Genomic DNA, 15954 nt, shown 5'->3' on the forward strand with positions numbered 1-15954 from the left:
TTGCCGTCATGGGTTGAATGTACTAAATCATCAAAGACACACATTTTAATAAGAGGGTGAACTTTCGTTATAATGGACGTTGTCCCTAAACGCAATACTAAACAAAGGCATTTCCAGCTACATCCAAATTAGTTTTTGAGCACATAGACCAGAGTTGGGACGAGGCAATGCTTGAGTAAAGTACACAAAATGTATATTTGAATGTTAGTCTGAAATCCCTTCTCTACGGTAGCGATCCATTAAAACCAGTATCGAAGGTAAATAAAAAAAAAGTAAGAACATTCTCAGTTTTGCTTACCTCAAATGATTATGTCAGGATTACCTGCCCAATACCGAGTTTTATTGCATAGATTATAGAGGTTAGGCAATTTTACCTTAAAACGAGTTTATCACGTCATCATTTTCGGGCATTTTCAACACGTACACGTAGATTGGAACTTGTTGACAGCAAACTACATGTCAGTACTAGCATGGGGAATACGAGCTATTATAAGGAAGGGGAAGACTGATTCCCGAAACAGTTATTCCTCCGCAAATTGACCTGTTCCCTTTACACTTAATGTGAACAGCGGAAGTTATATTGGAATAATCTCAAAGACTTCCCATTCCCCTTCTTATATTGGGAATCTCTTGTTTCAGACAGTGTTTCATGGAGACAAGTCTGTTTCCCACTTTTTGATTTTCATAATAGGCGACTAGTATGCCCAACCCTTCTGCAGAATCGGGGGGGGGAGGGGTATCCTTTCTTGTCTTCTACGAATGGGACATGGAACAGTCTAAAATTAATCTGCTGCCCCCTGTGGTATCTTTTACGTTTCCTATTTTTCCCCGGGTGTTTTTTTTTTACCAACTTTCTGTTTCAGATGAGGTCTTCCTAGAAACGCGTCATCATGTGTATGACCCTAGCTGTTGCAAGGACGTTAGACAACAAACAAACAAAGCATTCACTGCAATACTACATAATCCAGTTTTTCTTTTGATAGCCCAAGTATGGAAATTCCTTGTGTGTCTGCGTTGTGCCTATATTCGTACATTTTCATTGATTTATTGTCTCCTGTCAAGAGTATCAGGACACTTTCTAGCAGGGATATGTCATTTTCTTAAAATCTGTTTCTTTGAAGAGGATAAAAAAGTGTTTCTACAAGGTCGAAATATAGAAATCATATGACACTATGATTTTACACAATGTACAGGTCAGTAAGCATTTGAGCCAGATTATTATTCTGCAGTTGAGCTAATCCAATCATTTGGAGTATAACCTTAAGGTTAATATCGGTAATAAATTGCACTGCATTAATATTACATAACCGGTGTTAGTCACATCACATGCCCTCGATATCAATTTGCAAAAATAAGTCGAGAACCTTTATTAATGATACCGATGGTTTCAAACATTTCGAGTAAACAATTTTAATTTTAATACAGGAATGTGTTAAGTTTAATTTCGAGTGATGTTATCGATGACGTGCAATCTCTAGAAAGTTTATACACACAGATACATTATTAATATACATACTTGGCATCTAATGCCACTGAGCGGAAAAGGTCGATTGGATTTTACAGTTCCAGCTTTTTAAACGTAAGGGTTAATAGTGAGTTCAATAATCGACCTGAAATACACTAAGCCTGTTACCTTATCATCTCTGCGGTGACAATATATTTTACATACGATGGTTTCGTGACATTGTGCTGATGATACAGAACTTTTTTTACTTTTTCAGACGAGCATGTCTACTACGGTTGGTCTTGTAAAGAATGTCTCCCATTGTTTAGGAGCCATCAACCTAAATACAACGTCTACTCTTCAAGGATTGTCGAAGGATATCGGGAAGCTAGAGTCCTTTGCTCTCCTTGTGTTTTTCGGTGTGTTCTTTGTTGTCCTTGCTGTGGCCTTTAACTTCATCAGGAAGAACATATACCATGACAAGGTAAGTTATCACACACTTTCTCGTTTTGGGATTTGTTAACTCATTTTTAACATGACTATCGTTTAATTTCATATATATGAACATATCCTTTTTATATTTGAACTCGCAGAATAGCACCTCTGACGCCAGATTTAAGGACATACACATTACGTTTTGATGTCACTTTGAATGTAATAGACATTACGTTTTGACGTCGCTTTAAATGCAATACACATGCTGTCAGCATAATGACGTTGAAAGTGAATTAACATTAATTCGAGAGTATTCGCTCGGCTATTTCACAAGCAATAGTTAATTGGTATTTATAGGTAGTTCCCTAAGTATATAAAATAGTTTATATGCGTTTGAAAACGTTAACATTTGAAACAGTTATATACATACTAATGGTTATTAAATGCATCTTTGAGTTGACGTATATTGCATTTCTTTGTTTAGCCATGCAAAGTAAAATGGTGTAAAAATAATGTAACAAAATACTAAAGACGAGTTTATAATGTTCATAAATTTCATATGTTTGCACTTCTGTCCTTCTTTAAATCTTTTTTTGAACTAAATACGAGATTTTAATTATATACCAAGCGGGTGTTCGAGGAATACAGTCGGCATCGTATACGCCCTTTTCTGCGGTAATGTGCATTTCCCCCTCTTTTCCCCTATGTAACGTTGCAGTCACAGTTATTATGCTTGTGTTGTAAGCTCACCTAGCAAAATTTCAGTTGAGCTAATGTTATGATGTGTTGTTCGTCGTCCATCAACATTTTATTTGAACGACTTCTTAAGAATTGGATGTTTGGCAAGAAGGTACCTTGTACAGAGTGCTACAGTATAAACTTTCCTCAAATAACTAGCCTTGACCTATTTTCATGGTCAAATATAAGTATGTAAAAGCCTTCGATCTTTTTTTGAATAACCTGGATGTCCAGGGTTATAATACTTGGCCAGTAGGTACCATACACGAAGTGCTATAAAGTTTCCTCAAATAAGTTACATTGACCTACTTTCAAGGCCACAGGCGTCAACCACATGTAAAAACCTTTCAAAAAAAAAGAATTACCTATTACCTAAAGATGTTCCTAGTATGAATCAGGCACCTTAGAGGTTCCCGAAGGGATAGACTGTTTAATTATGGATTGCTGGTGATTAATTTATATATTTTATGTCTAACCATCGACCACCGTAAATATTCGCCAATAGTGTGCACTTTTTAAAGGAAAAATTAAAGCGTCAATAAAGAGGTGCGCGGATACTCCAGAACAATTCAAAACCAGTCCTTGGTCGCGACCATTTGATTTATCGTGAATTATTCGGGGATTTTAGGAAATGCTTTAAAATATGGTCGCAGCAATAAACTGTTAAATTTCGTTGAATAACTCCTGATTGTATTGTCTATTTAACAATTAAGAAAAAATGCAAGTTTAAGCCATATTATACGGTAGAATCGGATTAAATAAACTCGTTTAAAGTAGGCCCAATTTTGAGGTACGATACCATGTATGGGGAAACATAACGAAGAATTGCATCGTTATAAACACTCTGGAGGAAGACTGCCGTTCTTGGGTAAAATAATGTTGAACTATTTAATATGGACAGTAGGAATGTGTCAAAACGACATGGGGAAAGTGGCGACAATTGCAAACTTGTATATTGCAAAGAGTCAAGATCGCGTGATACTGTTTACCGACAGGAACTCCACAATGTCACATACATGCGAATTGAAGCGATGATAATAAAAGTAAGGAGTTTGAAAAATAAATATTAACAGGCTCAAAACAGCCTAATACATTCCGATTTTTTCTTTTCAAAGAAGAATCGCTGAAATAACATTTTTCGTTTTTCATGTCTCGTGAATTTGGCTGTTGGCGGTCCTCGTCGGACCTGTTTGAGTGACTGCCTGTAACAAAGCGTACACACTCTGCCGATAGGCCTATCAATGTCCGATTCAGTCAGTTTTGCAAACGATCAGAAAACTGCTTTGAATCGTGTGTTTTATAAAAAGAAAAAGGGAAAGATTTATTTGTTTATAAGATTGAATCTTTTCTGAAAGTTATTGTTGTGAAAACAACATTGTTTTATTCAAATATTTTTGCAAAAACGCAAAATTTAGGAGAAACGATCACATCCGAAAGTACGGTATTCTACAAACACTTTGAACCCCTGAATTGCAAAATCCCCAACGTTGTCTATAGTATTGAGTGTGGTGTCTGTGGTTTGTAATATGTTATTGAATCAGGAGGATAATAACAACAAAAAAAGAATGGTCTTCGTTTGACAGTGAAACATGGAAAAACCCTTTGTTTATACATATGTCAATGTCTGTGATCCGTAATTTCGCGAAAATCTGCCGCGTAAAAATAACCCTACATCACGTGCACCCTACCGTAGACAAGGAAAGGAACATTCCGTAAGACTCTTTGGCACTGCTGCGCTATAGAAATGTAATGATCATGTGAATTCTGTGGAACGTTTGCCAATTTTACGGTGCAGTCATACCAATGTTATGTCTTTGATCATTTCTCAAAAGAGACGACAACGTAGTCATCGAAATCGACGTTACAGCATTTCAACCGAAAACATTGTTACGTCGGAAATGTTGGGTGTCATCCATGTTTGAACCACACTGTATTTGCTTCTTGACTTATGCTGCTAAAAAGACGTTCAACCCAATTATACCAAACAAAATCAAAAACATTACAATATGATTCTACTAAAACTGTCTCTAGAGACCGTCGGCAACTAGCATGGAGACTTCAGAAAATGACTGATAATATGGCAAAATCAGGATCTTTAACCACATACAAACAGTCACAATTTGGTATGATTTCATAAACGGTAAATAACTATCATTACGCACATTATGCAATTGCGCTGCGTTGACCTATTAGCTAATTATTTTGTTTATATGAAGTTACCTAGCACACGTAAAGTTGGTGAAGTTCATATAGAGGTAAAATCTGTCATCAAATTAACGTCGATTCGACTATCAGGTGCTTATGTAACATTGTTTCCACGGTAACAGAAAAACAACCTAAGGCAGTGAAACCAAATCGTTTCTGATTACTTCATTCAGCTCTCCGTAGTCTGATCAATTATATAATTACTTTGTGAATGTACATATCAGAATTTAAACAATTTGGATGCCAAATGCAATTTTGTCAAATATTATTATAATACGCGTATTTTCTTTATATTTGTATTGATTGATTTATTAATGTATTTATCTATTTTATTTTTGGGAATGGAGGGATTTGATGGGAACTCCAAAACTTGAATAGTAGTGTATTTGTCATATGGTCTGATATTAGTGGTTTTCAAACTTGTCGATTTATAGCAGCAATCTGTTTGCAATGTTATTGAATGACTTGTGTTTTCATAAAACATGCCAATGCATCGATAAGTTTACAATTTGACAAAATCAATGAAGTTTTCTGTTGGTTTCGTTTCTGTCAAAATCTTTTGCCAAATTGTTGCATCGTTTTTGAAAAACTCAATGATGTGATCACATATTTATTAATTTAGACTTGCACATGTCCGCAAAACCTTGTTTCAACTATATATATAAACCATGAAGACATTGAGTGAAGACACGACTGGTGGTCTTGTCTCCATTGGCTAATGGCGTCCCTTTACAATTTGGATGCCGTTTTGATGTCATAACCCACATGTGACCAATGGCGGGTTTCGTTGATGGTGTTAACGATATAACAGGACACCAGGTCTTGTTATTTTTGCACATTTTCGATGGTTTCTATGATATTTCTTTCGTTAATGTTTTGATCAAGTTTTGTCCCCGAAGACACTTTCACCAAGGTTGATTGATAAAATGCACTGACACAGGTAAGAATAATTTTGATACAGGGCAAGTCGTTGCTCAGTTTAATATGGACACCTTTAGTGAAGTGTAAGGGTAAAAGCTCCCTATCGTACTTGAAGGCTTAATACCCCATGAGTTGTCCTCAAAGATGTTTTCAACTTGTTCCAAAGCTTTGTAAATAAAAACTTTTATGACAATACTCTTACTCGTTAGCAAGTGTTGAACCATGTGCAATCGATGTAACTGATTAATATGGGATTTCAGACTTCACAAAGTATTTTATAATATTCGGCTAGCAATTACATTGTTTCCATGGTAATTGAATAACAGTGCAACAAAATCGTCCTTAATTACTTCATTCATAGCACTGCTGTTGGATCAAAATAGGGTTGTACACAATTTCATATGCAGACTTAAAACTTTTTTTCAAACTCCTTTATAAGTATAGTACAGCGTACAGCAAATACGATATTTTGTCGTCTTCTGAGGTTTAAATCACGTTCAGCTCCCGTTTAGATCCCTTGCAACGTGTTTTTGAACTTTAACAAATTATGATCTATTTTAAAAGCAAATATACATCTGAAAAATATGAAATAAAAATAGTTGTTTTTTATTTGCAGAACTTGTTTTACAGGATTTTTCAAATAACAACTAACTCGGCAGCCATTCTGAAAATGTGTTTTTCATGCACTTCATAAAATACAAAAATATCACTTTTTTAAAATAGATTAATTACTGGAATTTCAATTGTGTTGGTTTCTTTTTTAGTTATTTAGTGTTTTTGAAGCTCTTTTGTTTTTTAACTCCGCAAAAGATGAAAAATAACGCGCATACGGACACCCCAATCTCCCTCCGTCTTGGTTTATATTTAGAAAGAGAAACACATTTTGTTCTGATTCATATTACACTTAACAAGTGAAATATAGTGAATTCTAAATTTGAAAAAAACACATCTTCAACGCTGAGAAGATATACGAACTATTATATCTTCACCTGTGAAGAAATCGCTCTTATATTGTCAAATCGTTATAGTACATTCTATTCGCTGCGTATGTTTCAGTTTCAAGTTAAGACTTGCAGATGACAGAATAGGTGGTTGTGCGGTTCCACCTTTGCAACATACATTATGGTATTGACATAAATACAAATGTTTGTTTGGACATCTTATCATTTAATAGCAGCAAACGGCAGAATCGCAGTGTGAAACCCTTTCAGAATGGCGCTCTGCATAGTTTTCATCCTGAAAAGCATGACGCATTATATCCTTGCGTCAACAATTACGCTGCAAATTCCCAGGATTTTCTGCTGTAGCAACATTTGGTTGTGCGTCGTGAAAAAATATAATTAATAGAAAAATTAAGGATTTTCCCGTTATATACGATAATTATATTAATTTCACTCGTATAAAACGAATACATTTTTTTTTATGCGATAACAACCAAAAAACCAGCGTTGTGGCAAAATGTGATTTCGTAGCAGACCCGAGAGGAAATAAGTTCTTTGACAAGTATCCTCAGCAAGATATTAACATTTGGTTCTTTATTTAAAGAGGGACTACGTAGACGGTAAATATTTTATCCAAAGGTACATTGTCAAAAGATTTTTTTTTTAAACTGGCGGCAGGTATAAATTATATCATGTAGTGTCTCTTCTCTCTCTCATAATTTGACGTTAATATTTAAATGTGGAGTTAAAGTATCTTTGAGAAAGTTACTTTACTCCGCTTGTTCCAGTCTACTCAGCTATAAATGACTACGTGAATTGTAGAATGCTAGCTGTGAGCGCCGAAATGGCAGCACCGGCTGTATGTTCCCCAGGGAGTTAAGAAAGGTATTGTCTGGTTGCAAAGGCCCTATAACCACGGCTAATAATTTGCGAACCGCTTTGGGACGACCTACGATCTAGGTTGAGATAAAGCGGTATATAAGAACCACGAATTATTATTATTAATAATTATTATAAAATATACATTTTGGAACAACTATCGAGTGACAATAGTGCCACACGTAAGGATATTTAGCGTGAGCGGAATATTCTGAATGACAAAATCAATGCCATTAGCAAATATATTTGAGGAAAAACTCCAGGTATCGAGGATTCGTTCCCACATGGTTCGAATCCTTGATACTTGATCTTTTTCCTCAAAAATATTTGCTAATGGCATTGATTTTAAAATCAAAATATCAAGGACTCGTTCCCAAATGGTTCACCCCTGCAGGTGGGGGATCGGGAAAATAATGCACATGCTGTTTGTTACACATGCTGTTACAGACAGCGGACAGCATGTATCGTAGGAAGTGACTAATGTGGGGAACCCCCGTGCAGAAGTCTGGATTTGCTTTGGTGTCCTTTATTTTGGGATACAAAAGAGACCCAAATAAATCTGCTGCGCCCATTAGAATATTTGGGATATTTATCTTTCTTTCAACTTCTAACTACCTTTTATTTCCTTGCGCCTCGCTTAGCAACATCTCACTTTTGTTGGCAAGCAAGGGGCAAGGAAATAAAAGGTATTTGGCTACGCCTTTCTTTTTGGTCCCTGCAGTTAGGGCGTCAGAATTGTACCAGCTGACCCATTGCCAGTATAATGTGGCCGGGTGGGGTGTCATGCTGGTTGTCTTCAGTATGTTTCAGTGAGGTAGCAATATAAAGCCGGCATCGATTCTGCGCCATCACAAGAAGACAAAACCGAACATATCGCAGCCACCCAAAACACATACACATACACTACAAGCATGCATCTTGCACACAAGGGAGGCCGTTCTTAAATGACTATAGCTGTTGATAGGAGTTAAACAATACTGAACAAAACCAAACCTCACTTTTAGCCTGATTGTTGAGCGTTCGCCCAGGTGAGGAAGGCAATGGGTGCTGTCCCCAGGGCGGGACATACCAAAGTCCTTAAAAATGGAAGTTGTTATTCCCTGCTTAGCGTTCAGCATTAAGGGGAATGGCAACAACTGGTTCGCCCGTTGTCAGTATAATGCGACGGGGCGGAATGCTGTGATGGGTGACTTCGGTATGATATTTCAGTGAGATAGCACTATAAAGTCGGCATCAGGTCCGCGTTATAACAAGGAGGCAAGCACACCAACATACCCTGTATCCTGCATACACACACGCAAGCACGCATACACTACACACATTGAGGCACATCTTAAATGACCGTAGGTGTCAATAGGACGTTAAACTAAATTAAATCAAACCAAACCAGAAATCTTAAATTCTTAAAGCATTGAACAATTTAGTAGTAGATTCCCATTCTGACTTGGGAGCTTAGAGGAAAGAATTGCAAGGACTCTGTCGGGCACTTTTAAGATCTAAGCTTGACTATGGATCCAAGACAAAACACAAAAAATTGAAATTACTCGATCCTGCACATCACCAAGGCCTGAGACTTTCACTTGCAGCTTCCAGAACCAACCAAGTCTCTGCGTGGAACTGAACGCACCATCGTTATATATTATCGTCGAGAGAATCTTTCGTTGCAGTATGCAATTCAACTGAAATGAAATCCTTCAAATACAGCATATGCAATTGTTTTCAACTTAATTTATGAAGTCCTTTTTCCAAATAAACAAAATTGTATTGCAACCTTTGGAGTTCGCATTTCTATCTTCTTTCTATTTCATGTGGTGTCACTCAAGGCACCCGTCCTAAAAAGACCCCTGGCTGTTGCGAGGACGTTAACTAAAACAAACAAATAATTCCTCAAAAAAACGGCCGCTTAGATACTCTTAAGGGAGATATATTGTGTTATCATGTACATAAAAGGGCAACACCACACAACATTTGACATAGCACCCTAACTATCTAGAACAAGACAAATCGGCAAATTATAGTCCCCCACCGAATGTGAAATGCACAGATGATAGATTTGTGTAGGAACTAATTATATATATGAATGTGTGACAGACCCACCGTATTCAATAAGGAATAGTGTCAGTGCTACTATTGCAAATACATCTGGTGGATGTTTACTGGTTAGTGGTAACGTTTTACTATAAAATTGCATCTGGTGACACTATGTACTCTACAGCGTTTCATTATTTGATTGCATTTGGTGTTACATGTATAATAAGAATATCACTAATTTTAGTAAGTGATATCATGATTCAGAAGATCAAACGAATAAGTGATATCACGGATTCAAAGAGGCAATGTCACTAATTTGAATCAATGGTATCACCCATTCCCAGGTGCAAAGTCAACAGTCCTGATTTGAATTGGTGATATAGCTTATTTAAATTGGTTATTTCACCGATTCAAATTTAGAATTGTTCATATTAACTCTGAATGAGTGATACCAGCATCGGGTAAATATTACACCTTAAATATGCATACAAATGTATCAGAATCATACAGTATGGAAACTAAAAATCCAGTAAAAATCGGCCGCTTAGATACTCTTAAGGGAGAGATATTGTGTTATCAAACACCAGGTCATGTACGATATTTGAGTAAGATTGTACTTTAAAGAGACTCTCGATAGGCCTATCATCTATGAACACGCAGGAAGCAAATATCTAATCACAGGCCTTACAAATTGACCTCCGGGAAGTAATATTCAATATCATGGGGAATTACCACTATCGAAATAATGTATGAATTGATTATCAGATTACAAACAAATCATTATCAGAGTTATTAATCTTATTGGTCATATTACGATGTATCCTAAAGCCTCATTCCAGCAACACAGATCAATACTATTCACGTATAAAAGAAGTATTTATCATGCTCGCCTCCAGTATTCATGACGTCGGGTTGTGACATGTGTGGACATCATATATATGTACAGAGTCATCAAAGCCTGTCTGATGATGAACAGTGTTCTGGTATCCACGCATTACCAACATTTCAAAAGTACAGAGGAAAGCTTTATGATCCTAGAGACTGCAATTGTTTTCGTCAATGAACGATAACTAGTGATATTATGGTCATACTGCTGTCGTATTTCCTTGGTTTTTTTCTACGGAAAGTAATTATATCATAAAATACAAAACACTCTGAAAACGAGTTCATTAAAAGGAACATTCTTAAAAAGAATATTTTCGATAGGCCGAAACATGTTTCTTATGACGCTATGCTACTTTCCTAATCATTGACATTACTCATCATAAAACTCAAAAAATATACTATCCTAAGCCAATTATTTGTTTTAAGTTCAAGTGATCTTTATTGATATAATGCAATCGGTTTTCAGGAGAGTTCGACTGCGTCAGATATCTCGTATTTCAATACGCAAATGGATTTTGATAATCGGATTAATTGTTGGGAATGGTCGGCTTTCCATATAAACATTGTTGTGCACCGTTGGAATACACACGTCCTATCAGACTGTCAGACCGATGCCAGTTTTATAACTACTTATTCACACTGTTAAAATGTCTTTAACAAAACAATCGCAGCACTTGATACACAATATTTAAACAGCTTTTAGAGCTATAAATGAAAAGGTGCACCAAACATTTACTATCACTCTATCTGTAGTATCAACAATGTCTATCTGTTCGTCACTCAACGTATCTCAGGCCCGTTTTGGAATCAGCAAAGGAATAGCCCACGTGGAAGCATTCGGAATAATTGCTGGATTTGGGATCTTCGCATTTTGCATTGGAGGTATATCGACATTCATTCGGAAAGTTGTGTACCGCGATAAGGTATGTGTAAAGTTTCCCTGATTCACCTAAGCAGTCTATGGTCATTTTGTACAGCTAACATGTTTCCATGTCCCCTTGTCTTGTTCTCTACAGAATTCCTTCTGAACTATTCATATCATTCCCGTATTTATCGATAAACGCCTTTAAAATTACAAATTTTCTCTAGACAAATGTTGATAATATAACGATGTTTTACAGTACATGCATGTGTATCAACTACATTTTTTTTGTTAAATGAACTAGCACTATGTTATATAATTATATGTTACCCTTTTCTCTGCAGGTAGGGCGTAATACTTGTACCTGCTGCCCCCATTGCATGATCGTAAGAGGCGACTAATTTTGGGATCTTATTTTTTCTCTTCTTTCTAAACAAATTTCTTCTTCCTATTGTCTCCCTTGACAATGCCTCACGTTTGGCCTTTAGTTGAGCGTTCGCCCCTGCGAGGAAAGCTTTGGGTTCTGTTCCCTGGCCTGTCTTCTGGAATATGTTTCAGTGAGGTAGCACTATAAAGTCGGTATCAGTTCCGCGCTATCAGAAGGAGACAAACACGAACATATCGCAACCTCCCAAAACACACACGCAGAGACTACACGCATGCATTTTGCACACAGGGGAGACCGTCCTTAAATGACCATAGATGTTGAGAAGACGATAAGCAATACTAATAGATCTAGACTAGTCAAGTTAAGCGATTAAGAGGACCAACATAGAAAAAACTTCAATAGATGGTATTCTTATGTTTTTCAGGTATTTAATACATGGTGAATAACATGTAAAAAATATCGGGTTTTAAATAAAAGGAAAAGTGTTCAAAATTGCCGATATTCTACCCACCCAGTGCCAATACAGATTTATTAACCTACCTACATCATCATGTGATATAACAACTTAAAGATAGCATAACACTTGTTCCTAATATTTGAAGTTTTATCAGATTTAGTTGATTGAATGACGTCATAACACTGACAAAAGTATTTCCCCTTGCAAAAACAGAGAATGAAGTAAAATTATGATTATGATAATGAGTTATTATTATGGGTTTGTTTAATTTTGAACATTGTGTGAAGAAAATATACACATATATAGAGAGGAATATGGTTTAAAATGTCAATATTTTAGCCAATATTTCGATATAGCCGTATATTTATAATGGCAGATAAACTGCACATATACACATCCGTCAGGGTTGACGTAACGTTGATCATTAGAGACCTTTTGGAAACTAATCATGTTGATAATATTAATGGTCCAATGTCACTTTCACTTTATCGAACTCTTGCATACTTATGTAACAAGTACTTGATTATAATAGTATATTACAGTCCTCTGAGCGCACAGTTTGTCATTTATGCATCCACGATGTCATCCAACTCTCTGTCAGTTAAACTCAGAGAATTAATACAGCTGATGCCTCGGCATTCTCCACAACCAGGAGAACAGTCCAACCCATGTTTACGACACGTGCAGCGTTTGGTGTCACAATTTAGTTTACAATTGCAGCGAATTATCTTCAGCAATTGTTCCGGTGCAAGAGGTAGGTCGGATTTTGTCGCGTGCAGTTTACCTTCGCTAGTATGCCAATCCCATTTATGTGGATCTAACTTCACATCACCACCTTCCCTAACCCAATGCATGCATTGCAGAAACACTCGCTTGCTGTTAAATGATGCCGCATCTGAAGTAGGTGGTAGACTCTGAACGTGCACGTGCGTTGTCGAAGTGATTGTCTTTTGGGTGAACCTTCGAAACCTGAGAAGATCGGGACCCTCTCGCATAATACCACCATATAGAAACGCAAGGATTTCCTCTCCAGACTTCACTAATGTATTCACACTTGATTCCTTGCTAATGAAGTTTGCAGCAAGCTCCTTATAGTATGAATGTGTACGGATCTTTTTTAACGCTGCGCCTTTCCCAATGCCGAACAGCCTGGAGGTCGTATCACATCCAGTAATGGCATGTATAACCGGAAGTATTCGACATAGGTTCATGCCAAGCACGGACTTGGTTTTCGGGATGTCCCAAATCATATATACATTAAAAAAAAATAACGTGACACTTCTACTTTTAGGCCGTATATATATTTGTTTATGTTACTTTTTGTGTTGTATTTATGTTTTATACCATCTAGGTATTGTCTTCTTCATGCACGATACAACTATTGAATTGTACATTCTTAAATTATCATGTATTCAGTCCCTGACAGAGTCGGGTCCGGTGAGCGTAATGTAAACAAACAAACAGACGACAACATGTAAGAAATACACATAGGCCTATATTATATTATTTATATGGAGTATCATGTTAGAGACAATATTTATTATATTTATACCAATTTTATTCACACTTAAAACTTACCACAATACACAGCATAGCAAAATGACGATAGTATAAGCAGTCGATCATTGGATGCGATGTCACCGAAATGTAGGGTTGTGTAAGGTTCGAGTTGTCTCCCTTACACAGTACGGAAGCCCTCGACAGGCAACAGCCCACTACAAAAATCGCTGCAACCGGGCTATATTTTGATCGCAAAAATTGAGCATGTTCCCCCAGCGATATTTTCCGATTTTTTTTTACATGTTGTTTATACACATCTTCTGAGTAATAAACAACAGCAAACGCTAACGTTGCAGTTTTTTCGAAGCTGAAGGCTAACTTGACTAGTCTATAAACCAATTCCTTTCGCTAGTTTATATGAATTCAGTTGTACATATATGAAGATGAAGAAGCATACATGTAGCACAGGGAAAATGTTATACATACATATGTATCAAAAATATTTAGTAATAAAAATTTGGTGTGCAATTTAACTTGTGCACACTTAAGTATATATCATGCAGGGGGGATTTTTCTGATTGCGTGGACCCTGAGGTCTACCAAGGGTAATTATCAACTGCAAGATTACGGATTATTTTGGGCGAAGACTGCTTGCGCATGTCAAAATATTTATAAATGGCTCGCGTAGCTAAAGTAATCCATGTCAATATCGACAGTTAATACACTATGCATGCCTAGTGTAAGTAGCATGATTAATTGGATGGGAAACTGTTATCTGTCAATTCTTGTTAGGGGCCGCTGGCATGGTAATGCAACACTAGACAGCTGAAACCGTGAAGTGGGCTTCAAATTTACGACACATTATCTGCTGACCATATTGTGTTACTGTTCTTTGCTCTGTAGTTGTATTAGTAGAGTTCCCACAATGAGGTCCTTGTGAAAATGTGGGCGTCTGGTATATCAAAAAAATACACATATTTGCTTCTAGATGTCCTTTTTGTATGATATTTGGGTCTAAATATATGTTTTGAGGATAACGGATTTTATTTATTAGTATAATAACTTGATAAAAGTAAGCGTTAGAATTAAATATGGTCTTTTATTATTTTGCTGCCAAAACCCAGGATAACCGAAAGCTGTTGCAAAGGAAAAGACAAGGAAGACGCTCTAACTGGTTTAAATGCAAATGTTTCATCTTTAACCAGTGTAAATAAGATAAACCAACCATTAAATGAAATGTCCGGTCAATAATTTTGTTTATTTCGGGTTAAACGTCATTGCAACAGCCAGAATCCTATGATTGTTTTCGTTTGGTTTTGACTTGTTTAACGTCCTATGAACAGCTAAGGTCATTTAAGGACATGCCTCCATGTGTGTTGTGTAAGCGTGCATGTGTGTTAGTGTTCCGGAGACAGGGTGTGCTGGTGTACTTGCCTCTTTGTGAAAGCGCAGCTCTGATGCCGAATTTATAGAGCTATCTCACTGAAATACCACATTATACATTATACTGACAACAGGTGAACCAGTTGTTACCATTCCCCTATAAGCAGGGAATACCAACTACCATATTTAAGGGCTTTGGTATGTCCCGGCCTGGGGACAGAACCCAATTTCTCCCACACCTGACAGATTTATCTCCCGTTTTGCCGGTGCTAGATTTATCTGTCTCCGCCCTAGGGTTGAGACGGGGGGATTCCCCTATTCATAACAATGGCATGACGTCACTTCAACAATACAATAACGTCACGTCAACATTCCATCAACAAATTGCCTGTATGTGTTTTGGGTCCATGTTTACCTTTATTTCACATTAAAATACTTTTAGATATGGGAGAAAAATAATCAATCGCTACTGGTTGTGTAAGATAGAGAAATCTCAACCCTCGGACTAAGATTTTTTGTCCAGAACTCGGCAAGCCTCGGACTAAGATTTTTCAGTCAGGGCTGATATGTGCATACTATCAAACTGCTACCTAATACTGATAATGCTAACCTAAATTAAATTACTTCAAATGGAAATTAAACAAATGTTGGTCCAAAATGTGATTTCCCTATATAAACTATAGTAAAGTTTACCCCCTCCCCAGGGGAAAACGTGAGACCCCAGGGTCGAGAAATTCACAATTTTGGTAAAGCACCTTAAGACCCTTCCATCAATAAAGAGTATTTGATTCTACCATATTTTGGTCTTGAGAAGAAGATTTTTGAAATTTCAGTCAAATCGACCCTTTTTGACCCCACCCATCAACCCGGGGGGGGGGGGGGGGG

The 15954-nt window shown here is 36.9% G+C and overlaps 1 protein-coding gene across 1 annotated transcript in view; it reads left to right on the top strand.

Annotated features, from left to right (window-relative positions):
* Positions 1-1727: 1727 nt before the first annotated feature.
* LOC110458876 (urea-proton symporter DUR3-like) overlaps positions 1728-15954 on the top strand; it is a 50982-nt gene continuing 36755 nt past the window's right edge. Inside the window, exon 1 of the mRNA XM_021510833.1 lies at positions 1728-1928. Within this exon, the coding sequence (XP_021366508.1) occupies positions 1728-1928 (201 nt within the window). The remainder of the gene's footprint in view (positions 1929-15954) is intronic.

This window comes from Mizuhopecten yessoensis, unplaced genomic scaffold (genome assembly GCF_002113885.1).
Source record: "Mizuhopecten yessoensis strain PY_sf001 unplaced genomic scaffold, ASM211388v2 scaffold9847, whole genome shotgun sequence".
Lineage (NCBI taxonomy): Eukaryota > Metazoa > Mollusca > Bivalvia > Pectinida > Pectinidae > Mizuhopecten > Mizuhopecten yessoensis.